General features: G+C 36.0%; 4 protein-coding genes across 12 annotated transcripts; 1 reads left to right on the top strand and 3 right to left on the bottom strand.

The window, feature by feature from the left end:
• Positions 1-638: 638 nt before the first annotated feature.
• LOC111453812 (calcineurin B-like protein 3) lies at positions 639-5,109 on the bottom strand. 3 transcript variants are annotated; one of them, XM_023095054.1, is made up of 9 exons: positions 5,008-5,109; positions 4,260-4,414; positions 3,927-4,009; positions 3,733-3,792; positions 2,998-3,106; positions 2,721-2,773; positions 2,005-2,085; positions 1,261-1,373; positions 639-943 (listed from the first exon to the last, which is right to left on the bottom strand). In XM_023095054.1, exons 2-9 carry the CDS (start codon positions 4,381-4,383, stop codon positions 886-888), a joined length of 681 nt encoding a protein of 226 aa, XP_022950822.1. In that variant the 5' UTR covers positions 4,384-4,414; positions 5,008-5,109; the 3' UTR covers positions 639-885. The 3 variants fall into 3 exon arrangements, with proteins under 3 accessions (XP_022950822.1, XP_022950823.1, XP_022950824.1); XM_023095055.1 differs by having other exon boundaries at positions 4,944-5,102; XM_023095056.1 differs by lacking the exon at positions 5,008-5,109 and adding an exon at positions 4,728-4,876.
• A 992-nt stretch (positions 5,110-6,101) lies between these two features.
• On the bottom strand, positions 6,102-10,824 carry LOC111453547 (BTB/POZ domain-containing protein At5g47800-like). 4 transcript variants are annotated; one of them, XM_023094682.1, is made up of 6 exons: positions 9,935-10,824; positions 8,619-8,730; positions 8,474-8,543; positions 7,892-8,290; positions 6,864-7,604; positions 6,102-6,780 (listed from the first exon to the last, which is right to left on the bottom strand). In XM_023094682.1, exons 2-6 carry the CDS (start codon positions 8,675-8,677, stop codon positions 6,301-6,303), a joined length of 1,749 nt encoding a protein of 582 aa, XP_022950450.1. In that variant the 5' UTR covers positions 8,678-8,730; positions 9,935-10,824; the 3' UTR covers positions 6,102-6,300. The 4 variants fall into 4 exon arrangements, with proteins under 4 accessions (XP_022950450.1, XP_022950453.1, XP_022950452.1 ...); XM_023094685.1 differs by lacking the exon at positions 9,935-10,824 and adding an exon at positions 9,517-9,535; XM_023094684.1 differs by lacking the exon at positions 9,935-10,824 and adding an exon at positions 9,244-9,500.
• A 3,571-nt stretch (positions 10,825-14,395) lies between these two features.
• Positions 14,396-18,559, top strand: LOC111453841 (phosphoglycolate phosphatase 2). 2 transcript variants are annotated; one of them, XM_023095105.1, is made up of 11 exons: positions 14,396-14,660; positions 14,739-14,806; positions 14,884-14,976; positions 15,054-15,125; positions 15,404-15,475; positions 16,493-16,552; positions 16,642-16,694; positions 17,005-17,102; positions 17,210-17,309; positions 18,020-18,123; positions 18,198-18,559. In XM_023095105.1, the coding sequence occupies exons 1-11, from the start codon at positions 14,561-14,563 to the stop codon at positions 18,296-18,298; spliced, it is 921 nt and encodes a 306-aa protein (XP_022950873.1). In that variant the 5' UTR covers positions 14,396-14,560; the 3' UTR covers positions 18,299-18,559. The 2 variants fall into 2 exon arrangements, with proteins under 2 accessions (XP_022950873.1, XP_022950874.1); XM_023095106.1 differs by having other exon boundaries at positions 14,396-14,558.
• Positions 18,560-20,626: 2,067 nt separating this feature from the next.
• Positions 20,627-23,188, bottom strand: LOC111453241 (pentatricopeptide repeat-containing protein At2g04860). 3 transcript variants are annotated; one of them, XM_023094264.1, is made up of 2 exons: positions 21,845-23,188; positions 20,627-21,691 (listed from the first exon to the last, which is right to left on the bottom strand). In XM_023094264.1, the coding sequence occupies exons 1-2, from the start codon at positions 22,947-22,949 to the stop codon at positions 20,823-20,825; spliced, it is 1,974 nt and encodes a 657-aa protein (XP_022950032.1). In that variant the 5' UTR covers positions 22,950-23,188; the 3' UTR covers positions 20,627-20,822. The 3 variants fall into 3 exon arrangements, with proteins under 3 accessions (XP_022950032.1, XP_022950031.1, XP_022950030.1); XM_023094263.1 differs by having other exon boundaries at positions 20,627-21,709; XM_023094262.1 differs by having other exon boundaries at positions 20,627-23,188.
• Between the last annotated feature and the right edge of the window lie 1,293 nt (positions 23,189-24,481).

Genomic DNA, 24,481 nt, shown 5'->3' on the forward strand with positions numbered 1-24,481 from the left:
TGTAATATTTAAAATATCGAAGTGAATTTTTTACAAGAATTTTTAATTTTCCCAATTTTACAAACAGATATTTGTGGGAATTACTTCTTTTTTTTTTTTTTTTTTTTTGAAGGAATATATCTAAAATCAATTGAGCGCTTATTAAAATTAAAATTATTAATATACAAAAAAATATTATGGTATTGAATCCAACAAAATTAGGAAGAATGTTAATATATTTCAATTTATTAACAATATTGTTTAAACAAATTGGTACTAAACGACAAAGACACCCTTTAACAAAATTTATATTAGTTTTTTTTTTTTTCTTTTTTCCTGAAACGCATATCATAGTACTATTTAAATATAGAAATTAAACTATTATAATTATATTTAATAATATATAACAAAACAATAGAATTACTATAGCCACTCATATTCTTCTAGTGTTAAGCAACAATTACATCACGTATAAATATATTACTGATTCCAACTTCAATATTCATAATATAGAATATCGATAAATTCAAATAAATAATTGATAATACTGCTAATTATTGGTGAATGAAATGAACTTTCATGTTCGTACCGCCATCACATTTAGAAATTGAACTGACGAGTTTAAAGAAGAAACAAATAAAATTGTACAAACCAAAATGTAAAAAATACAAAAATACACATTAACATCACAAGCCTAACTACAATTTATACTCAGAATTTTGCTCAACTGGGCTCTGATTCACAAAGGAGATGCGAGCAGGACAGGAAATTTCCCATTTTCGTTCAACAAAAAGAAAGAAAGAAAGAAAGAAACAACTGCAATCACATCAATCAAATTTAAAAAAAAAACTTGCAAGTAAACAGTCATTTGACCTGTACCAATGAAACTCCACAATGAGAGACGTCTCACGTATCATCAACTTGCGAATGAAACACGAAACTTGGGAACGTGGTCGTGATATCCCTGCCAGTGCCAACACAAAGAGAGTAAAACAACTTGGCAATAGAGTGAGGACAAGATGAACAAAGACAGCTAGTCAGCCAATCTCATCTCATGATGATTCTTCCGTGACACCTTTTGGAAAAAAAGTGTTTTAAAACATTTTCAGCAATCACTTCAAAAGAAAAGTGATTAAATGCTTAGAAATCCCAAGTGTTTCGTCAAAAAGTACGTTTAGTTTCACGACAGATTTTGAAAAATAAAACGCATTTAGTCCTTCTATAAACACTCTAAACACCCTCTTGGTTGATGGGGAAAGTTGGAAAATACAGCTCACTCACTTGAGATATTGGAGTGTCATATTCTTCAAAAGGGATGGATGCCTCATAACAAGGTTTCGCCACTCTTCCTTGTCAATCTTACCATCGTGTTTTGTGTCAGCTTCTTCGAATGTCTGCATAATTAGGAGACATCCAGTTATAATTTCAAAAACAGAAACACATCTGCAGCCACTTAAGCTATAGCTTAATTTTAATAGACAGCACAAAAAATTGCACCTGATAGACACATGCAACAAAGGAAGCATCGATAGAAAAAAAAAAAGTCAACAAACTCCAAAGGTATAAATTCTAAAAAAATGCTTTACACTTTTATCAATGTTCCTCGTGTCAATATAAAAGAAAATCCCTTTAGAAGACAGGACCGAGAATGCATCTGCTAGAGAACAGCTTCGTATTGTTTCTCGAGTCTAAATTATTATGTATTTTGAAAATCTTACATATTTTCTCCCACTCAAGATTGGCACTTAGATATTAGCAAGCAGTAACCAATAGAGACATGTTCATGTATCAGAAAAGTAAGTGTTCACATATCAATCAACTATAACTCAGCAGGTCTAGAATCGTAGTGAAAAACGAAACATCGATAGAAAAAGTGTGACATTCAGCAGATTGGACAATTGAAAGTTAAAAGGCCCAATAGTTAAATAATATTGAAGGTAATGCAATAGAAAGCCATTATTATTCCCTTACAGTTGACTACAAAAACACTAAATGTGTCAGAAGTAAACAGATTACGAAGAGAACCTTATCGATGATACTTTCTATAACATCATCTGACAAATTCATGCCAGATTCAGCAAGCGTAGCCACAACCATCTGCTTTACCTACACAACATTTTATTGTATAAAAGACTACAATTATTGAGCAAACCATTTCGGGAATAGTAACCATATGGCAATAGTATGATAGTATAGAACATGGAGGGATTCAAAAAAAAAATTATTTAACCCAACCTCATATTAAAACCATAAACTTTAAGTGGAATAATCTTCATCAATGCAATTTGACATTTCAATTTTAACTCCAAGAATAAAATTAAAGATTTCCAACACTGTAATGGCAAAGAGGCTGTTGGCTGTCATGAAATAAGTCTATGCCTCGAAACTAGAAACTACAAAGTCAACAACCCAACAATCAAAATTCAATTCCAACCATTTCTGATCATATAGCAGCAAAGAAGAAAAAAAAAATTGACTTATTTAGCTGACATACTAAGAAGAATTAAAAACTGGATTTCATCAAAAGAATCGGGCATCCTTCTCTAATAGATCCAAGGGGGTAGACGATAAAATGCATAATTGACAAACTTTACAGATCAATTGGCATCATCTATGTAAAATGTTCCCAAACAATCATCCATTAAAAAGGGTAGCCTGATATAACAATCAGTTTGAAAGTGGTCAGCATCCATGCAATGTTATTGTTCAAATAAGGATAAAGAAGGCATTGGTGAAGTTACCTCCTGTCTCTCAATAAATCCTTGCTGTTTAAGATCGTATAATTGGAATGAAACTGCAAATTATTATCAACATGAGATCACAAGATAATCAAACCAGAATGATAAGAAAAGGTAACACCAAGAAATTAAATCCAACAACCATAAAACACCATTAGTTGCTTTCCCTTTCTAATGGAATGTACATAATACAACAGAGGGATACAATCATGAATAAAATATAATAGTGTAATAGTTACCTTGGTAGAGGTACATGTGAAAATTGACATTAAAAACTTACACTCAATTTTATCATCAATGGGGGCATTCGGGTGAAAGACAGAAAGAGCCCGTGCAAATTCTTCAAAATCAAGTATCCCATTGTGCTTTGTGTCAAACAGGTCAAAAACCTATAACGTTGCATTACAGAAGTTGTAAGTGGTAAAATCCTGCAACCAGCTAGCAAATGAGTGCAACATTTGGTACCAGGCAATTTGATAAGATAATGAAGTGCTAAAATAGTGTATACATCAGCTCTCAGGAAGCACAAACCAAACCCCCATACAAACAATTTGAAAAGAATCTGATTAAAACAGGACACTTTAATTGTTCTTTAGTCTTTTCTAATTGTTCTAACTGATTGAACCACAGATATGCAGGCATATAACTACTGTTCTGAGAACACAACGATGACAACAAGCACACACGCATAAGGTAACTAGTCCAAAAGAGTTGCTAAATATAAAAAGTAAAACAATGAGAAACCTTGCAAACTGACAAAATAATCAAGTATATTTCCATCAAATGACACATAGTGGTCACACTGTACAACACTTTATTCATAAAAATGTATGGCTAGATACCTTAATTTCAATTATTTATATGCAGGAACTGGAGATTGATTAGAATCTTAGGACCATTTAACTTCATTGGTAGGTAAAAGAATCAAATAAAATATAAAGGGCCGTCCAGGCCAGTCAAATTATAGTGGGTATGGGAATAGAACCAAAGGTTCAATTGTAAATGATAAGGTTACCCTATCTGCAAATAAGCTCTCTTTTTTGTTTGTTTTGAACAGTGCCAATTGAAATTCTTCCTGCAGTATAATACAGTGAGAGAGTCAGAACAAAGCAAGAGAAAGTGTAGCTCAAACATTAACAGAGTATCTTCTTGCAACACGATTGAAAACACAACATTAATGGGGACACTAATTAAAATAATGAAATAAACCTTATTTATCAGCCCATCGTCAATCACTGCACTACTGATCTTCTTAAACAGTTCGTACAATGCCTCTATTTCACTTACACTGACTGCGATAGAGAAAACAAACAGCTTATGACTGCCAAAATTTACAAGCAAATAAAAGAGTGAAGGTCTTATCAACACAAATGAATCCAGTATGAAACAAAGAATAAAAGGGAAGAACAATAAAAAAACAAAGAAAAGTACAAATTACTTAACATATGAAAAACAAAATATGAAATCGAATCAAATATCCACGCCAATAAATCAGAAATATGATAGTGTCAGGCATCAAGACTGAAAATTCTAGAAACATACATACTGTCTCCCTTGCAAGAGCCTCAGGATCTTGAAGGCCCCTGGGTCGCCTAGACGTATCTGCATCACAGCAGGTCGCTACAGCAGCACAGAAATGCCTTATTCCCTCTAGGCATTGAACCATGTTCTTTTACAGATGTCAAAACACTCCATACCTGCGCCAATAGTAAAAAAAAATATTTGAACAATTTTGTTCAAACAAGCTCACAGACTAAAGAACACGACAATTAATCACGGTATCTCTTCACTACACAGCATGATTTCATAAAACAGACACGATTTATCATTGCAAAAAAATATATATAAATAATAATAATAATAATTAATGACAATTTTTACGATTCAGATTGCTAAAAAAATTTATCCTCCATTTCCAAATCAACATCAACTTCTCGTCAGTAAAGCAACGTCAAAGCAATGAATCTTGTTGAATAATAACCAAAATGAAAATAAACGAGACCGAATTACAATTTCATTCAAATATTCCCTAAACGCAATGTCAATCACGATAGCGAACAAATCCGATATAAGGAACAATCCAAGACGGAAGCCTCTCAATCAGAAAAAGAACACAATCGATCGAGCAGTAACATGTTGCAGAAAACTAGGGTTTCAAAGCAAAAGTAAGAACTAAAAAAAAAAAAAGATTGCATTAATAACGCCAAAAAGGAAACGAGAAATCACCATCACAAAAGGCTGGAAAGGAAGATGAACACAGCGAAAGAGAGTAGGGATCTTCTCGTTTTACCTTTAAAAAATCCGGAGAGAGAAACCGTTGCAGGTTGAAGGCGAATTTGAGTCGTGATTCTGATCCATGGCTAACTAATCCTCCTTTTCCTCAAAAAATCAAGTTTTGTATTAATACGGAGTAAATTCCAGATTTTTTTTTTTTAATTATAGAAAAATAAATATTTTTTAATTTAAATGATTAAAAATCATAATAACGTGTATTTTGTGAAATGTTTTGGAGGGAACTGTTATTTAATTAACATAAATAAAATTGGAATTATTTTATCGTGTAAATAATTAGTTTTTCTTTTAAATAATTATTAACGTGTATATTTTTATTATAACTATTTACCATATTCAAATTTCTCTTTCTACCTTAATTTTATTCTATTTTAATTATGAAATTTTTTAATTAATTTTAAATTTATAAAAATCATATTTACACTTCTAGGTTAATAAATTTTTTAATCAAAATTAGTTAAATAATCATTTTCACAATTTTTTTAAGGAAACGTTGATAGGGATTAGTTTTCTTTTCTTTTTTTAAATAATAATAATAAATAATGTAAAGATTTATTAAATAGTAAATTTACTAAAATTAGAATACAATTAACCAATATGGAATCAGACACAAATTAATCAAAATAATTTTATAACATAAAAGCCACTAAATTTATATTTAATGTTTAAATTGATTTTAGGTTAAAATATTTTGTATACTTTCTGTTCCATTCCATTTATATATAATTTTTTTTAATGTAAATAAAATATTTTAAAGTTGTTTTTTTTTATGCATATATATAAATTTTTTAACGTAAATAAAATATTTTAAAGTTTTTTTTATGCATAATTTTTTTAAACCGATTATTTCTATTGTTTTTTAATTTTAAATTTTAGAATATATTCTTGTACAAGTTAAGATGTTACAACTTTCATTTGTTATTTGACGAAAATTTTGTTCGTTTGTTTATGAACTTTTAATATATTTTATATATTATTTTACGTTACAATCAAATAAATCGTAAATATATAAAAACTTTCGGATTGGTCCAAAAAATTTCTTCGACTCAACCCAACTCATGTACGCCCCTATAACATTGTTCGCACATACTGTTTCACACAAGAAATGGGATATTATTACAGTTTAATAGATAGAAATTTTGTAATTGCCCAATTGACAAGAGTTGCCTATATTAAAGCTATGAAAAACATGTTTTTGAGCATTAGATCAAGAACAGTAGAACAGAAATGAAACCATAATAGAAAAAAATAAACAAACTGCGATGAAAAAAAAAATGGTGTCTTTTGATGTTCATCTTTTTACCTGTCTTTGTTCACCACCATGATCTGATCTGCTTCCCTTTGGTGCCATCTTCTTAGACTCTGACTTGCTCAACGACTTGATTTCCCTGCTCATCTCTCGAGTCCTACTACTCTTCACAGACTTCACATCAAATTCTGATCTATCATCTTTCATTTCCTTCTCAGCCGCCGGCAGCAGCTTCACATCTGTTCTTCTTGTTCTATGTCCATCCCTCTCACTGATTTCAGAGAAGCCAGTTCGGTCTCTCGCTTCTTTCTCGACACCATTGTCGATATCTGGTTTCAGCTTACCATGATTGTCAGTGGTGATTGCTGCCTGTTCTTGATCAAAGAACAGGACCTGCACAACAGTCCTCAAGGGTAATCGCTCGTTCTTAACAGCATGGGCGCGGACTTCTGATGATAACTTTTGGCAGTCTAGAATTCGACAAAGGCGCTTTTTATCCGCCTTGCTCAAATCAGGATGTTCCTGCTTGCCATTAGAACATGTTTTACCAATCAATGAAGTAAGAGATGTCATAAGCTAGCTAAACTATTTGAGTAATATGTTACCTTGAGATACATGTTTATGGCTTTGTAAAGATCGTCATGGTTAGGGCGAGCGATATCTGGCAGGGCTTCGACGAGTTGTATCACTTTAGATACGGGCATATTGATATCCATCACGACAACTCGTAGATATGAATCGACAAGCTTCCCCACCTTTCTAATATATCTCAAGAAATGGCTGTTTTCTGCAGCCCCAGAGTATTGCCTTCGCCAAAGCGCACGAAGACATTCCAACACAGCCACAACAGAGTCAACATCATAGAAGTGTGTATTGGAGGTTGACTGTGAAGGAAAGAGCAAGTCACTCACTTTTGCCTCCTCAAACTGCAGACTCGATCTCCGGATTAGTTCAGTTTTTGTCGTTGATGACACGGCGAGATAGTTTGCTATGTTAAGGAGTCTGAGCAAGAAGCCAACTGAAACCGACCCACGATCTGAAGGAATCATGCCGACTATTTTCTCGAGAATTTGTCGATTCTTTTCCAGATCTTCTTTGCTCTTTGTAATCTTCGTCTCTGAAGGCTTGACATTTGCAGTGTCAGGTAGCCAACGACAGGCATAGACGTGCAGGGCTTCTCCAATAAGTTGTGGTGGCAAAATGTATGTAGATCTAACAGCCAAAATTATGCAGCGAAACAATTCGATGTCGAGATCTGACAAATCCTCAGTCCACCAATCTTTTGGGACACTTTGACTGTTCTTTTTCGTGTAACCTGGTCTTGTATAAGTGTAGGACCATGATACCTGCAAGGAATCATCTTTATGTCAGTAGCTGATTCAAAGACCGCTAGCAGATATTGTCCTGTTTGGACTTTCCCTCGAGATTTTTAAAACGTGTCTACTAGGGAGAGGTTTCCACATCCTTATAAGGAATATTTCGTTCCCCTCTCCAACCAACATGGGATCTCGTAGTATTGAACACTCATTCTTGAACTATTGAATGAATAAACTAATGGTTGTACAAAATCAATAACTTCGAATTTTGGGGCAAATGATGCTTCAACATTAAGAAAGTAAGAACACTGATTAACCTTCGAGTGTGGTGTTAGGATTTTTTCGACAATTGAATCGATGCACTTCCGGACAATTCCAAGATTCTCAGACCATTCAGGTAACTTCAGTGTGCTTTGTAGGGTAACAATGGAATCCTTCCAGCCAACAAGAATGCATGAGTGGAGGAAAGCCTCGAGCTTCAGAACAAGATTGCCCTTCTCCACTGCTTCAGTCATGCGGAGGAACTTAGCAGCACATAATGCGGGTACGAGATTATGGGCACTGATATTAATGGTCATGCCATAACAAAACTTAGCACAGAGTTCAAATGCTTCTGCACCTCCGGGAACATCATGAAGCTCAATAGTGGCAATGTTAGAATCTCCCGATTCAGGGCAGAGATGTTGCAAGAGGCCACACTTTGGTAGAAGCTGAAACTGTAAGCAAACCAGAAAATAAAAAATCCGGGTAAACAGAAAATCCCATCTTTTTTTGGAGTTAAAGGTCATATCAAGAAAATAAAAGCTACATAACGAGTGAAACGTGTCGGTATAAGAGCTTAGATATGTCATCCTCAATTATGAAACGTAACAAGAAATCGACCAACGTCGAGGCACTACCTTGTGGAGAAGGTAACTAACGTTGTCGATGCATATAACAATATTGCCGGGGACGTCGGAAAGAACCGTCCTGCAGTGTAACCAATACGTGTTTAGTCAAGCCAGTTTGAGTGTTCGTTCTTGGAGGGTGATTTTGAAATGATACCTGGTAGCTGCTTCTGAGTAGAAGGAATCAGGCCTCGTTCCCAATTTCATAAACTTCATTTCTACAATTGCCTTTTCTTTTCATCAGTCTCCGGTATTTAACTACAGAGCCCCTTTCATATACAAAAAGCTACAGTCAATTCTCAACTACGTTGGCTGAATGAGGTATTATAATAAAGAACAGCCAACAACAGTTTGCTATTGGAGTTATCTGTGCTCTACAGTACAAAATGCATAGAACAATGGAATACAATGATTTGAATATGATCTAAACTGTTCTAAACCAACCAGATTCATTGGCATGTACTGCAAAATAAATGCGAGAGTGAAAAATAGTGGCTGTGTGCAGCGGATATAAATTTTTCTACAGAAATGTTGGTAACATTAAGTAAAGAAGAAACTAAAAACATGTGGATATAGGCAATCCAGCTATGAAAAACGGAAACTAAGAAGAATTAGAACCAATTGGAAGAACAACGGCCAGAACAGTCCAACTTGGAAGAGGTCACAATGGAGGAAAATGACTTAATTGATGCAGGAGCATTGCATTAAGAACCAAACAACAAACATGTATCGACCCAATTATAAAAACGGAAGAAACAAGACTTCAAAACTTCAAAACTTACAAAAAGAAGAGACGATAAGAGAGGAAAAAGGAATATGGACTTTAAAGAAGTGAAAAGGAGAACGGTAAGTCCAAAAAAGTGCAAAGCTACTGTTGCTCCAAAAAAGAAGAACGGAGGAAAAGAATCCAGTATCCTTGTTATAACACCTATAAGACAAGAGAAAATGCCTTCCCACAATTGATTATTCGCAATCTGACTTAGCAATAAATCAAAGATTGCGTTTTCACAGACAAATGGTGTTAAACAGTGGGTTACAGAGAGATATCTCATTACTTTTCCAGAAGAAAAAGTTCTCTGAGGTTCTTCTCTCAAAGGGATATACAGTCATATATGGAATATGCGCATTGTAAGTCCATGCTTTTCTTTTCTTTTCTTTTCTTTTCAATGTTGATTTGATAGATTCTCGACAAAGTTTTTGCTTTGTTCTGTTTTGTCCATACTCTATTGGAAACATTCTGAAAACGTCCAGACCAAGCATAGTAAGATTAAAGGTAGTTTTATGTGTAAAACAGAAGAGAAATGGAAGGTATCTCAGCTTAATTGAAGATTCAATTAAAGTAAATGGGTTTTGTTTAAAACCCACTTACTTTACTTTACTAATCGACCAAATTCACAAGTCCAATTCCAGCAAGAAGAAGAGATGAGAGCTCACAAATTAAATCTATCAAAAAGAAAAGATAAGAACATTTACCAATTCCAGAAAAAAGGAAAGCGAACAGGAAAAGCTGCAGAAGCACCAAACAAAGCCCCAAGTGATCGGACGAAACAGCTGAAAAAGCTTTTCTGATTCAGATTCAACAACACAGCGCCATATGTTATGATGCAGAAGATGAGAATGGCTCAATGGTGAAAAGGGTTTGGGAATCAGAAGCTGATTTATTCAGATTTTATGATGGAAAAAATGGGTGTTAAAAATCTACTGGTGAGGCACGCCAAGTAAAGGCAAATTGGGTATTGAGTGCATGGGGACAAGGAGAGGGACATGGGTTTGGAATCTCCTGATTAGTCAACCTAGTAATAATCTAACGCAACGCCATCATTAACCGCTTGAAGATATACAGAACGGAAATGTAATGAAAAAGTTAGAGCAAAATGGTGTTCTGATCCATGATTGAATCAACAAATAAATCATGCATAATCAAGATCAAGAACATTGATATGCACTGAAATAATTCCCATATACAGAGAATAGTTCTCGTTGATCTACTACAGAAATTAAGCTCAATTTGAAACGGAATCGAATCGAGATTATAAAGTGAGACAGGGAAAAACAAAAACGAAAACAAATTGCGGAGGTGGGGTTAGGGCTTTGGGATTTAATGCTCTATAGCTAAGAGAGGGAAAAAGGGAGTTTACTGGGTCCCTGTGATTCTGGAGATTGAAAGATCGCCAATGGCAGCCTTCATCATGATTCCCCCCACTATCTCCGCTGATTCTTCTTCCATTAATCGCTGGTTGGTTCTTGTTGATCTGCATGTCGGCCACGTGTCGCCGGATTTATCACTCTGACGTTGGATTACTCTTCCTTTTGTTGGTGGTTTCGGAGGCCAATCACAGACAACTCTCTCTCTTTCTTTTCAACTTGTGTCGCCTAATTTCTCCATGCGCGCGCGGAACTGCCGCATCGCCGCCTACCCGCAGGCGACGACGGCCATTTTCCCGCGGCGGCGTGAACTTCGTGCAGAACAACCCCCTTTCCATCGTCTTTCTCACAATTTCATCATTGATTTGATCGCTCAAAATCATGGAAGCTTGCAGAATTCGAATTCTATTTACGTATTCCATGACCCACCGATTCTATTTTTAATTTTTTCATTATTTAATTTGATTATTGCAACCTAGGTGCTAGCCTAAAATTCATAGGGAAATTAGGCTTTATAGTTTTGACTCCAACCATGTCTCTTATTTTCTAATATTTTATAATTTTTATGATTTTTGCCTCTTCAAAAAATTATTAAAGCATCATCAACCTAATTGTCACAATATTCACCGACATTAATATATTTCGCAACATATAATGTTATTTTTATTATGAGATGTCGGAACATCCATAGAAATAATTTCATAACAATGTCCTTGTAACGGTCCAGATCCATTAGCATATTCGTTAGCAGATTTTGTCCTCTTTGGGCTTTCCCTTTCGGGGTCCTCTTTGGGTTTTCCCTTAAGGCTTTTAAAATACATCTTTTAATGGAAAGTTTCCACACTCTTATAAATTGTGGTTTGTTCTCCTCCCCAACCAATGTGGGACATCACAGTGGCACATCGTCCGATGGTCTGGCTCTGAGGCGTTACAAATGGTATCAAAGCCAGACACTGGACGATGTGCTAGCCTTCTCGTTGTTCCTCGAAGGGGGGAAGACACGAGGCGGTATGCCAGTAAAGACGTTGGGCCCCCAAAGGGGGTGGATTTGGAGAGGGTCCCACATCGATTGGAGAAAGGAACGAGTGCCAACGAGGACACTGGGCTCCAAAAGGGGGTGGGTTGTGATGTCCTACATTAGTTGAGGAGGAAAACAAAACACCCTTTATAAGGGTATGAAAACCTACCTTTTATAAGGGTATGAAAACCTTCTCCTAGAAGACGCGTTTTAAAACTTTGAGGGGAACCACGAAAGGAAAAGTTCAAAGAGAACAATATCTGCTAGCAGTGGGTCTGAGTCGTTACAGCCCTTGTCTTTTTTATAGACGTAATTTTAATTTTTTATTTTTTCATCAATATTATAATATTTTAATTAATTGAGAAAAAATAAAGAAAAATATATTTCTATGTTATTTTTATTTTTCCTCATCTACTCTTCGATCTTCATGACTACAACAATTGTTGTTTTCTCTTTATTGAGTTCGCCACCAACTACCACAACTGCCTTGAGTAGGTCGACTCAGAGACGAGTTTTGCTCGGGTGGGTAGCTATTGTGTCGATTGGTAACGTTTATAACAAAAATTCCGCATTATTATTGATATTCTTTTTTGTCACCTAACAACGATTAATTTAATTTTATTTATTTATAATAAATTTTCAAAATTTATGCGACCCGTTCAAAAGTTTATCCTTCTAATTACTATTAATGCTTTCTGGTTTGTGTATCATAATTAATTGTTTCACATTAATGATTTAGCTTTGCTTATGTTGTTTTTTAAAAAATTAATTATTTAAAATATTTTTACTTTATATATTTTTTAATATATTTAACTCCAACGTGACCAAATAATATAATATTAATAAATTTAATGTACCATTTATAATTAATTACACCAGCAATTATGATGACTAAAAAATACTTAAAAAAACTTAAATTCGCTACATATACTAACAAGATACACTTCCCGTTTTACAGGTGACCTCCTATAAATTTTTTTAGAAGCACGTAAGTGAGGATAAAACATGATGGAAGGACTCGTGTTGGTTTGTGGGATTAGTGTTTACTCTTAAGAAGTGATGAGTAGATAACGTGACTGTGTCAAAAGAGATGCAGGGGAATGTTTAGGGCATTAGGTGTCGAGTTCGGGACATGGGACATTATTAGCGTTTCAAAGGTTTGAATCCCGAACATATTTAGTGAGATTTTATCAATAACACGAATAAAAAAAAAAAGTGAATATTAAAATAAGAAAGAGATTTGGATTGGTGGGGGGCAACCACATAAGATTGTCTGGCTCATTGGGGTATCACTTGGAATTGGGTGCTTTAAGCCTTTAACTTTAAGGAAGAAAAAAGGGGCCCTTCTCCAACAAACTCTTAATCAAATTAATTAAAGTGAGATTATATTTGGTTTCCTTTAATTAATGCTTTATTACCAACCCGCTCCCTAATTAATTAATGCACCCTAATCATGTTTCCAAATACCCCCTAATTTTTATCGGCTTTCTACTCAATGTTTTGAATAAAGGTTTTAACGAGTCTCGTTTAAGTTGTTTTTATATATTTGTTGATATGAACGGATTGATGTACGGACTGGAAGGGTAGAAGGGTCATGATCTCAAAATTCTACGAAGATTAACGAAAATTTTGGCTGTGATTTGATTAGTTAAGGATCTGTAATCTCGACTAAAAACCCAAAAGTTTGATTCTTCGTGTGAATGTTGTTAAACTTAAAAAACGAACAAATTTTGCTTAGAGCGAGCTTTGGAGTACTAGAAATAAAAAGTTCGAACTCATGTATTTTCAGTTCGACGATATTCGAGTATATTTAATTATAGCTATAACAATATGAGATATAAAAATTCATAGTAAAGATCCTGTAACAGCTCAAGTCTATCGCTAGTAGATATTGTGAACTTTGGTATATTACGTATACACGTTAGTTTTATAATTTTAAAATACGTCTTCTAGGGAGAGATTTCCACGCTTTTATAAGAAATCAGCCTCGTGTTTTTAAAATATTCTACTAGGAAGAGGTTTTCACACCCTTATAAGTAATACTTCGTTCCCTTCTCCAACCAACGTGGTTCTCATAGCTGATTCACTGTCTGATGTCGGGCTCTGATACCATTTGAGCCTACTGGTCTTTTAGGGAGAGATTTCCACACTTTTATAAGGAATCAGCCTCGTGTTTTTAAAATCCTCTACCATGAAGAGGTTTTCACACCCTTATAAGGAATACTTCGTTCCCTTCTCCAACGAACGTGGGATCTCACAGCTGATACACCGTATGGTGTCGGCCTCTAATACCATTTGTAACAGTCCAAATCTACTGCCAAATATTGTCCGCTTTGGCCTGTTACCTATCGTCGTCAATCTCACGATTTTAAAACGTGTGTTTTAGGGAGAGATTTCCACACCTTGACAAAGAATGCTTCGTTCTCCTCTCTAATTGATGTGAGATCTCACATACCCGAACAAAATATAGACACATAGAGTCATGCCTTGATGATGACGACGACGATAATAATAATAGAAATGAATCAATCGTTCTGGAGAAGATTAATCCAATGATCAAACTCGATCGTAAAGTAACCATAGCTTATGAATCAAATTTAATAAACTACCATGATTGAATTATTCGAAATACTCTTTCTAGGCCATACTTTTAGAACTTTAATTTATAATTTATTCTCCACATTAATTTTTTTAAGAAATTTTAAATTAAATTACAGTATCATAAAATATGGAGTATTTAAATTTGAAAAAAAAAAGGAATCTCCACTGTGTTTCGCCGCCCTCGACAGCGGTTTAGGGTAATAAGAAAATGAAAATATCTCTGCGCAACTGCACTTTCCAAATTGGACGAACCAATCACCGGATAATTCTCCAAGAACACGACAGCCATTCGATTGCCACTCGCTGCCGTACCCGGAGACTGTTGTCCTGGAGGTATGAGTTCAGTCGAAAGAACCTCCGAACCCCAGCTGCTTTCCACCGGCAATGCCCGGGATCTGATCGATTCCGTCGAGGCCTTTCTCTTTGATTGCGATGGTATTCTTCATTTTCTATTTCCGCTTCCTTCATCTTTAATGTTTACTCGATTGCATGATTTTGTTTTTGATCGGTTAGGTGTTATATGGAAGGGCGATAAGTTGGTTGATGGCGTCGTTGATACGCTTGAAATGCTTCGGTCTAAGGTACACTTTTCGTTATCTTATTATGATCATTCGAACCATGGATTCTTGTTTCGACTGGAAGTGTCGTGCATTTGTAGGGGAAGAAATTGGTTTTTGTCACCAACAATTCGTCCAAGTCAAGAAGGCAATATGCGAAGAAGTTCTATTCACTTGGAATCTCTGTTTCAGAGGTCAGTCTCGTCGATTAGAATTGGAAAAGCTCTCTCTCCTATTGTCTAAATTGTTGTCTTCATGACTTCTTTTGTAGGATGAAATATTTTCCTCCTCTTTTGCTGCTGCCATGTTCTTGAAAGTCAATAATTTCTCTCCAGAAAAGAAGGTTGTCTTTCCCGCATCGTGCTTCTTGTGTTCTTTGTCGTTTCAAATTTATATTTCTTATGTATTGATTTGATTGCAATAACTACAATTCTGTTTGAAAGAAACAACAGCGTGGGTAGGATTAGAAGATTTGTTGATCATGTTTAAAGAATTCATTTCCCAGATGCATGATTGTAATCCTTCCAGATTTCTTATTTTTACTCTATACTGTTGCGTTTCATAGCCCATCTTGGTAGCTAGCTAGTTTTAGTAAGTGGGGTCTCTTTTTTCTCTGTGTAGGTTTATGTCATAGGCGAAGCAGGTATCATGGAAGAGCTTCAGCTTGCAGGATTCACTGGTCTTGGTGGTCCAGTACGTAGATAAGACAACTCTCTATTAATGGTTTATTAATGTTCTTTTTTCTGACTCAATTTTGAGATAATTGGTGATTTAACCCCCTATAAAAGGGGTAATTTCCTCCCCAATTAATATTGATGACCTTCCACAATATTAAGCCCACAAGTGACGTGAGATCCCACATCGGTTAGGGAGGAGAACGAAACATTCTTTATAAGGGTGTGGAAACCTCTTCCTAATAGACGCGTTTTAAAAACCTTGATGGGAAGCCTGATAGGGAAAGTCCAAAGAGGACAATATCTGCTAGTGGTGAGTTTGAGCCGTTACAAATGGTATCAGAGCCAGACATTGGGCGATGTGCCAGCGAAGAGGCTGAGCCTCGAAGGGGGGTCCCACATCGATTGGAGAAGGGAACGGAGTGCCAGCAAGGACACTGGGCCTCGAAGGGGGGTGAATTGTGAGATCCCACATCGGTTGGGGAGGATGACAAAATATTCTTTATAAGAGTATAGAAACCTTTTCTTAGCAGACGCGTTTTAAAAACCTTGAGGGGAAGCCCGAAAGGGAAAGCCCAAAGAGAACAATATCTACTAGCAGTGGGCTTGGGCCGATACAAGTGAGGAGCATTGAAAACATTGATAGAAAACATTTGCTCACCTCCACTAATGTGGGTCTTTTCGAGTAAGGTTCAATAACTTTAGCTTACACTTCTAACATTGTCTAGCAACTGGATACGAGTATTTCAATATTTCTTGTTCGAGTAACACTCAATAACCTTAGTTTTCCCTTTTCAGGATATTGCAATTAGCTTTCAGTATTCATTAGTCCTGTTCTTTTTATTGGCATTCACAGGAGACCAAACTTGACTGCAATCTGTTTTGAAATTTTACTGAAATCTTTGTTGGGTAGTACTTCGCATAGTAATGTAGGTGGCTTCCTTGCAACTTGACGCATACAATTTTATCAATATCTTCTCCTTTAGATAATTGAATTTGATCAAACCTTGCAAGTGCCTTTCAACTTTGGGTGCAGGAAGATGCCAAAAAAACTGCAGATCTTTATCTCGATTGCGCAATCGAGCACGACAAGAGTGTAACATAACATATTGGCCTTACCTTACTCTAGTGAGCTTTTGCTTGCAGTCTCTACATATGATTTATATCTGCCATGTGATGTACCAGGTTGGAGCAGTTGTGGTTGGAATAGATCGGCATATTAATTATTACAAGCTTCAGTAAGCAAGTTCATATCCCACAAACCTTTCCCTTGTCCCATCCTCTTCTTCTTGGCTTCTACAGAATTGATCTTCTATGCTTTCAAAAACGCTCGATCATAAGCCATTTTAGTTTTAACTACTAGATTACAAACATGTTTGAAATGACTTTTGAAGTGGTTAAAAAACTTTTTAAGCGCTCGGCCCTATATCTTGTGTTTCTTGCCTATAGAAGCCTTCAATATGCAGTCCATTACTGGCTGTTCAGTTTTATACACATTGTCAGTAACATAATCACTCGACTATGGAGTTTTATTTTTCTCACCATCAGGTACGCTACACTTTGCATTCGTGAGAACCCGGGATGCCTCTTTATTGCTACTAACCGTGATGCCGTGGGCCATTTTACTGAATCACAAGAAACCCCTGGTACATGATTTTCATACTGTCTATTGATTTTCTCAATATCAATCAACTTGATTGAATGCTATTTCACATTGGTTGGCTCATTAACTTGATTAAATCTTCTGATTCAGGTGCTGGTTGCATGGTCGCTGCAGTGTGTGGATCATCTGAAAAGGAGCCCATTTTGGTCGGAAAACCATCAACATTCATGATGGACTTTTTACTGAAAAAGTAAGGGAAATATAAACTGTCACGCTCATTAATTTTTATTTTTTATTTTTTTATGATGAATCATCACAGCCACGTTGTTGGAGATTCCAATTTCAAACTCAAATCTCCAATTTTCTGATCACTATGGTTCATGACTCAATTTTAATGTGCTTGAAAATTTATATGAAAAGGAAATGTTAAATTCTAAGTTTGATCCTGATTTGTGTTTATTTGGTTCATGAGCTTTCAAAATTTGTCTCAGATAGGTTATTGGCCTATTCGTTACTTTTTACAAAATTCATGGATTTTTACTAAACACATGGGGACCCATTATGTAACCGTCCAAGCCTACCGCTAGCATATATTGTCTACTTTAGGCTTTCCCTTTTGGGTTTTTCCTCAAGATTTTTAAAACGCATCTGCTAGGAATAAGTTTCCACGCCCTTGTAAAGAATGCTTCGTTTCCCTCTCCAACCGATATAGGATCTCACAATGCACTCCCATTCGGGACCCAGCGTTCTCGCTGACACTTGTTCCTCTCTCCCATCGATGTAGGATCTCACACATTAGACATTTTTAAAGTTCACAGATCTATTAGACTCAACATTCAAGAACCTATTAGATATTTTTAAAAGCTTCGAATCCATAAACCTTAAAGTTTAGGGAGTAAACTTATAGTTTAACCAAAAAATAATAACTATACGTGATCCATTGTGTGTTTTGATTTTCAGATTTGAGTTTGGTTGCTCTAAGATGTGTATGGTGGGTGATAGACTGGACACAGACATCCTATTTGGCCAGAGCACAGGCTGCAAAACACTACTTGTTTTTTCAGGTTTGGACTCTAGATTTCTATACCCCTCCCCCTCACCCCTGGAACCTTACTCACGAGTACCACAATCATAACAGGAGTGACAACTCAATCCAATCTTGAAGACCCCTCCAATCATATTCAACCAGATTACTACACAGCCAAGGTGTCTGACTTGTTGGAACCATCGGGATCATGACGATGATTGTTGTTGCACCAAAACTCCCGACTTATTAGATGATCATTCATAATAAACCCATTACTTCTTTTAATGGTTAGCTGCATGGATAGCTGAACTAGATGCATTTTGTCTTGTGCATCTAACATTATAACAATTGTAGTCATTGGAGCCCTTGATGATGATGGGCTTGTGGCGTTAGCCGAATCTCATTTTCAAGCCCTCGCATTCAATAAATTATTGAGATCTTACATTGGGCAAAGGTGGAACGAAGCATTCTTTATAAGGGTGTGAAAACCTCTCCCTAACAAACACGTTTCGAGGAGAAGCTCATATAGAAAAACTAAAAAAAGCTCATATAGAAAAACTAAAAAAAGACGAACTTGACTGTTACCATTTAACTTCACTCTCCTACGTATGCTTGTTTGAAGCAAAATTTTAATGCTAGCATCTTATGGATTGATTGTATAGGATCATAACTAGGGGCAATATAAAAAATCCAACAAACCGAGCCAATCTGCTCGAACCGACCAAATTGAGGTGGTTGGTTGGTTTAGGGTGTTGATTTGGTCGGGAGTTGGTCAATTGGCGAGTCAGGAAGTGCTCAAACTAAGATAGATCAAATTGAGTTAAAAAAAATTAAAACAAATTGATTGATTAATTATTCTATTCCTTTTCAAATGTTCGATAAATTTCTTAATTAAAATAAATAGATAATAATTAAAACAAAATTATGTGGTTTAATAACTCATTAGGATAACAGTTTTGTGATCGTTTATTTTTTTAAAAAAAAAATAATAATTTCAATATTTGTAATGCTAAATATACAACTTTCAATTAGTTATTGAATGCTATTTAATAGATTATTGAATAATCTTCTAATTAAATAATATATTCAACTCTAATATCATTAATTTGAGAGTTGTATTAACATGATTTATAATTTTGATTATCGAGTATAAAAAAAAATATATATTAGTAATTTTCAAAATTGGCGCGTTTTTCTTCCGTTCTCCACATTCATCATCTTTCTGAGGAAGAAGAAGCGAAGAATGAATTCCGAACCTCAGTTATTCTCCCCTGCACCGGCTATGGCAGGGATTTGTTCAAAATTTTCAAGGCGTATTTCTCTTCGATCGCGAGGGTATTCGGTATTTTTCATATCCGCTTTTGAATTCCCCTTCCTCGTTTCTTTTTTTCACCCTGAATCATTGTTTTCGTTTGAGATTTCTCGATTGCATATTCGATAGGGTAACTGTTCTTCGTAATGACGATGGGTTGATTGTGGCGTCGTGTACGCAATTGAAATGCTGTTATTCTTTGAATCGTCAATTCTCGTTTCCCGCTCTTAGCTTTCATTTTTTAGGGAATAGGTCAAAATTTGCTTCCTTACTATTCGTCAAAATGAAGAAGGGTTGTAGTTTAGATTCAGTCCATTGGAATCTCTGCAGGTGATTGGGGACAAACTATACCCATTCCAGATAAACTGTTGTCCGCGGGGCTTCCTCTTCCTGTGGCTTTGTTTTTCTGGATTAAGATTCGTCTTCTCCTCGTTATGCTGGATACCGAGTTACGATCAATTTATTTCTCAGAAAAAGGTTCGTTTTCCCCCCAACATGCTTATTATATGATTTCTATCACCCTCGATGAATCCGACTAGATGGCCAATTTGAAAGATGTAATGTGCCGGAGAACATATTGTATCAAATTCGTCTTCAACCAGATCAACGATCTTTGAAATCTGACCGACTGGAGGACTAATTCAAAGTTAGTAAGTGCTGGGAGAACATTTGTATCAAATTTGTGTTCCAGCAGATCTTTGATTAGTGTAATTATAATGGCATTCAAGAGAAAAAGGAAAAAGTCACTATGACGTGCTTACCAAGGTCAGTTGCGCCTTGCACACGTCAAACTTTGTAAGCCTTCAAGGCGAGGAAGGAATCATAGGGGTCTTGGTGATCCAGTAGGTTGATAACTGTCAAGACTAACAGCTCAATTTCCTCTGATAACTCCTAGGTATGATACAACCATACCGGTTTTCTTTGTGTTCATCATTTTTACTAATTTTGCATCAAAAGGATTTTGGGTTTCCTTGGCTTTTGATGAGCGACTTTACATGTCATCAATTTTTAACCCTTCCAGTTTTCAAGAGCTGCAGTTCGCTGGATTTCGTGGGTTTTGGCGATCCGGATTCTCCTCAAATACAGTTTCAAGGTACGATACAATTATACAATCTCCATTAATGTTTTCTGTTATTTATTTATTTTTTTTGTTTTGCATTCACCCTTCGTTCTTGCCACTTTTGGATGAAAACAATTTCGTGTCTCCCTTGGTTTTGGCGAATTTTTATTATGATTAAGCAAATGAATAGTTTTGTCTTAGATAGAAGCTAAATAATTAGATCACTTGCACTACACTTGTCAAATGCCTATCCTACTCCTAGTATGCTCAGAATGAGGGATCTGCAATGAAATATAGGCTGCCACCGCCAAGAATATCCATTCAAATGAAATTCTCACAGATATAAGTCTCTGTCTGTGTCTTCCTAGGAAATCCATTCCATAAGGCTAACACCTGAACAACCATCTTCTCCCATTTCTCGCATCATCTTTCTGACTCTTGCTACATCATTCCACCTCCCTGATGCTGCATAAAGATTTGACATCAACACAAAAAATCCCCCATTTCTACTGTTAGAGAAAAGCAACCTTTTCGCCACAGACTCCCCAAGCTTAACTTCCTGGTGAATGCAACAAGCATTGAGCAATGCTCCCCACACTGCAGAATCTGGATTGACTTCCATGTTTTTGATAAATAGAATTGCCTCTTCAAACAAGCCTGCCCGTCCAAGCAGGCCAACCATGGATGCACAATGTTGTGACTCTGGCACTATACCAAGTTCTTTCTTCATGATTTCAAAGTATGTTCTACCTTCTTCAACAAGTCCTCCATGAGTGCAAGCAGCTAAAATTCCTGAGAAAGTTATTTTATTGGGCTTTATCCCCTTCTCCAGCATTTTAGTGTAACAGAGAAAAGCATGATTGTTAAACCCAAATAAACCATAACCAGAGATCAGTGAGTTCCATGAAGCTAAACATGGCTCTTTCATGCTCTTAAACACCTTTTCAGCAAAGTCCATTCTTCCACACTTGACGTACATGTCTATAAGAGCAGTTCCAACAAAACCTTCCAAGTCTAGATTGTTTCTTAGAATATAGGAATGAATTATCTCCCCAAAATGCAAATTCCCATTTTGGCAACAAGCAGATAGTAAACTAGCAAGTGTGATTGAATCTGGCCCATAACCTGACAACTTCATTTGGGAAAACAAAGCCATGGCATCAATTGACCTACCTGCCTGTGCACAGCTAGATATCACAGAATTCCAGCTGCTCAGTGTCTTTTCACGCATCTCTTGAAATAAAGAAAATACTGCATCAATATCATCGAACCTTGAGTACATGCTTATGAAACCATTTGCAACCAAACAATCAATAATTAACCCACTCTTTAGCCCATAACCGTGGAAAGCAAGTCCAATACCAGAGTGATCAGGATATGTAATACCTTGGATTATGCCAACCATTGCAACTGCATCTAGTTTCATTTCTAAATGCTGCACACGGGAATACAGCTTCACCACAGATCCCATGTCACCTTTCTCAGCATAGCCTGAAATAATCGCAGTTAATGCAACCAAGTTTTTCTGGAGTTTTGACATATAAATCAGTTCTGCTATTTGTATGCATCCACATCTTACGTACGAGCAAATTAGAGAGGTAACCACGGAAACATTTTCCACAAGACCAGTTTTGGTAGCATAACAATGAATAGATCTTGGATTTGCATTTGCAGACAAGATACTGACCATCGTCACCGAGTTAGTATCGATTCTTTCCTCAAGCATTTGCTTGAAAACAAGCATTGCCTCCACAAAGAACCCATTTTGGCCAAATGCCCCAATCATGGTATTCCAAGAAACTACGTTTTTTTCAATAATTTCTCCAAATAAGAGTTCCACCCCTTCTAAATCTGCACATTTACCATACATCGATGCAAGAGAATTTTTCACTTGGGAGTCCAAATCAAGGCCAGCCTTAACACCTAACGCATGGATGCATTTTCCTTGGGCGAATAAGTGTTGGGTACCACAGGAAGGAATTAAACTTACCAACGTTCTCTGACAAGGATTGAACCCCCTCCTGCGCATTTCGACAAACAGTTCGAAGGCATCATGGTTATATCCACTTCGTGAGTACCCAGATATCAACGCATTCCACGATACTACATCTTTTTCAGGAATGTCATCAAACAAACGTCGAGCAGCTTTAACAAAACCCAATTTTGAATACAAGTCGAGAAAGGCAGTACTAACATACAAAAATTGGTCAAATCCCCATTTAATGAAATGGATTTGGAGCTGATTCGCCTCCGCTTTTGCATTCTCAGAACAGGATAGTGGTGCAAAAGAAGAAGATGAAGACGATACAACGAAGGCTTTAATGAGTAAGGAGAAGGTAGAATCATTGGGCTTAACCCGACACCTTAGCAGCTGACGGAAAACCAACAAGGGGGGCGTAGAAATTTTGCCTTCGACGTAAGATTTGAATGCAGAATGGAAGGTAGAGAGCGAGAGACTTGCTAGGTGACCTACCGAAGATGTAAATTGCATAGTACTGGGCGCCCGATTTGGCGGTTCCGCACCTATGGGATGTGCATGGATTCGTTGGCAGTGATACTTGGTACATCGATTTCAAATTAGATACAAATGTTAAAGGATTTTGTGTTACTAGGGGCTTTTACTTTAAAGATTGTTTAAATTAATTTACGGTTTGATATGGTAGAAACTAAGCTTGATGAAAATCCTCATTGAAATGAACAAATTCGAACAAGGATATGTAAATATACTGTGATTTTGTGATTCAGATTTGAGTTCAGTTGGTGGGCGATGATAGATTGGACATGGCCATATTGTTCGGACAGCTTTGCAGGCTCTGAGAATTACTCTCCCTTTGCAGGCTCTTTCTTCAGGTTCTTTATTCTGATCTCTAACTTTTGTCGATATATCACTCTTTATGCTTCATTATCCAAATCAGAAGCATTTCTAGATGAATATTTTGAATCTCTCCATTGTTAGTTAAAATATCTATTAGAAAAAGAAAAAACCCTACCCCTTAGTTACAGATTTAAATAATTATTTAAGTAAAAAAAAAAAATTCATGTGCATAATATATGTTTTATACGGATAGATTTTTAGATTAAAAAAATGATATTCATAATTATTTAATGGTCCATTTTGTGATCAAGCTCATTTGATGCAAAAACTTTATTTTTATTGAAAGTTTTTTTTTTAAAAAGTTTTTTTCCTTCAACTTTTTGAACCATATTTTTTTTTATGTTAAAATTAATGGATGAATAATTAAAAAATATCAGATTTAAGATAAGAGTGAAAGCTCTTATTTAATTCATAGTCTAGATGAAATTAAAAGTTTAAAGTTTTAGATGAAAATTGATATATGGAAAAAAAAAAAAAAAATCTCTATTCTTTATTTTGTTAATTGGCGTTAGGAAAGCGACAAACTGAATATGTTCCGCAAAAAGGTTTTGGGACGGGGCTTATAGATGTATAGCCCCACACACAAACACACATACACATGTGCCTCTCTTGTGCCTTGATGCATCTGCCCTTTCTTTTTACCCCATTGCCAAGTAATTTCGTAGCCTTTTCCGTAAACCCATGAATTACGTTTGAAAGTTTTAAGCTCTTTTGATTCCTATGGCTCTCCCACTACCTTTAGCCCCTAAGTCATATAACTCCCTTTCCAACAAAAGATGCCCACTTCATTTTGTATTGGAAAAGCTATCTAAAGTCATGAAACATGGAAGACTATCAATTGAATAGGAGTGGTGAAACTGAAATTCAATCCTTTCTTTATTTGAACACGAACAGTTGATCAGAACTCTGGAAGTGAATATCATTCTAATGAAGCCATAGTAGTTGGGTGTTGATGGTAAAGATAAATTAGCTAAACCTAAACTTCAGACCATCACAAGGAAGAAATACAAGCCCCAGCCCGCCATTGTGCATCTCTTTCAAATTTCAAAACAGGGTATCCATTGATTTTACTGTTTTGAAGCATCCAAGAAGCTTCGAACTGTGTAGCCTTTGAGCAGATCGAAGGGGAGGAGGAGGGGGGGGGGGGG

Source organism: Cucurbita moschata, unplaced genomic scaffold (genome assembly GCF_002738365.1).
Source record: "Cucurbita moschata cultivar Rifu unplaced genomic scaffold, Cmos_1.0 Cmo_Scf00015, whole genome shotgun sequence".
In the NCBI taxonomy this organism is placed as follows: domain Eukaryota; kingdom Viridiplantae; phylum Streptophyta; class Magnoliopsida; order Cucurbitales; family Cucurbitaceae; genus Cucurbita; species Cucurbita moschata.

What these genes read in the sequence shown, in the direction of transcription:
- LOC111453841 (XM_023095105.1), top strand. Translation starts at nt 14,561, where the DNA reads ATGAGTTCAGTCGAAAGAACCTCCGAACCCCAGCTGCTTTCCACCGGC. An exon ending in CTTTCTCTTTGATTGCGATG is followed by an intron (nt 14,661 to 14,738) that starts GTATTCTTCATT and finishes TTGATCGGTTAG; the next exon opens with GTGTTATATGGAAGGGCGAT. An exon ending in TCACTGGTCTTGGTGGTCCA is followed by an intron (nt 15,476 to 16,492) that starts GTACGTAGATAA and finishes CTTTGGGTGCAG; the next exon opens with GAAGATGCCAAAAAAACTGC.
- LOC111453241 (XM_023094262.1), bottom strand. Translation starts at nt 22,949, where the DNA reads ATGCAATTTACATCTTCGGTAGGTCACCTAGCAAGTCTCTCGCTCTCT.
- LOC111453812 (XM_023095054.1), bottom strand. Translation starts at nt 4,383, where the DNA reads ATGGTTCAATGCCTAGAGGGAATAAGGCATTTCTGTGCTGCTGTAGCG. An exon ending in AGAGCTTATTTGCAGATAGG is followed by an intron (nt 3,107 to 3,732) that starts GTAACCTTATCA and finishes GCAACGTTATAG; the next exon opens with GTTTTTGACCTGTTTGACAC. An exon ending in GATTTATTGAGAGACAGGAG is followed by an intron (nt 2,086 to 2,720) that starts GTAACTTCACCA and finishes AATGTTGTGTAG; the next exon opens with GTAAAGCAGATGGTTGTGGC.
- LOC111453547 (XM_023094682.1), bottom strand. Translation starts at nt 8,677, where the DNA reads ATGAAGTTTATGAAATTGGGAACGAGGCCTGATTCCTTCTACTCAGAA. An exon ending in TACTCAGAAGCAGCTACCAG is followed by an intron (nt 8,544 to 8,618) that starts GTATCATTTCAA and finishes GTTACACTGCAG; the next exon opens with GACGGTTCTTTCCGACGTCC. An exon ending in TTAGTTACCTTCTCCACAAG is followed by an intron (nt 8,291 to 8,473) that starts GTAGTGCCTCGA and finishes GTTTGCTTACAG; the next exon opens with TTTCAGCTTCTACCAAAGTG.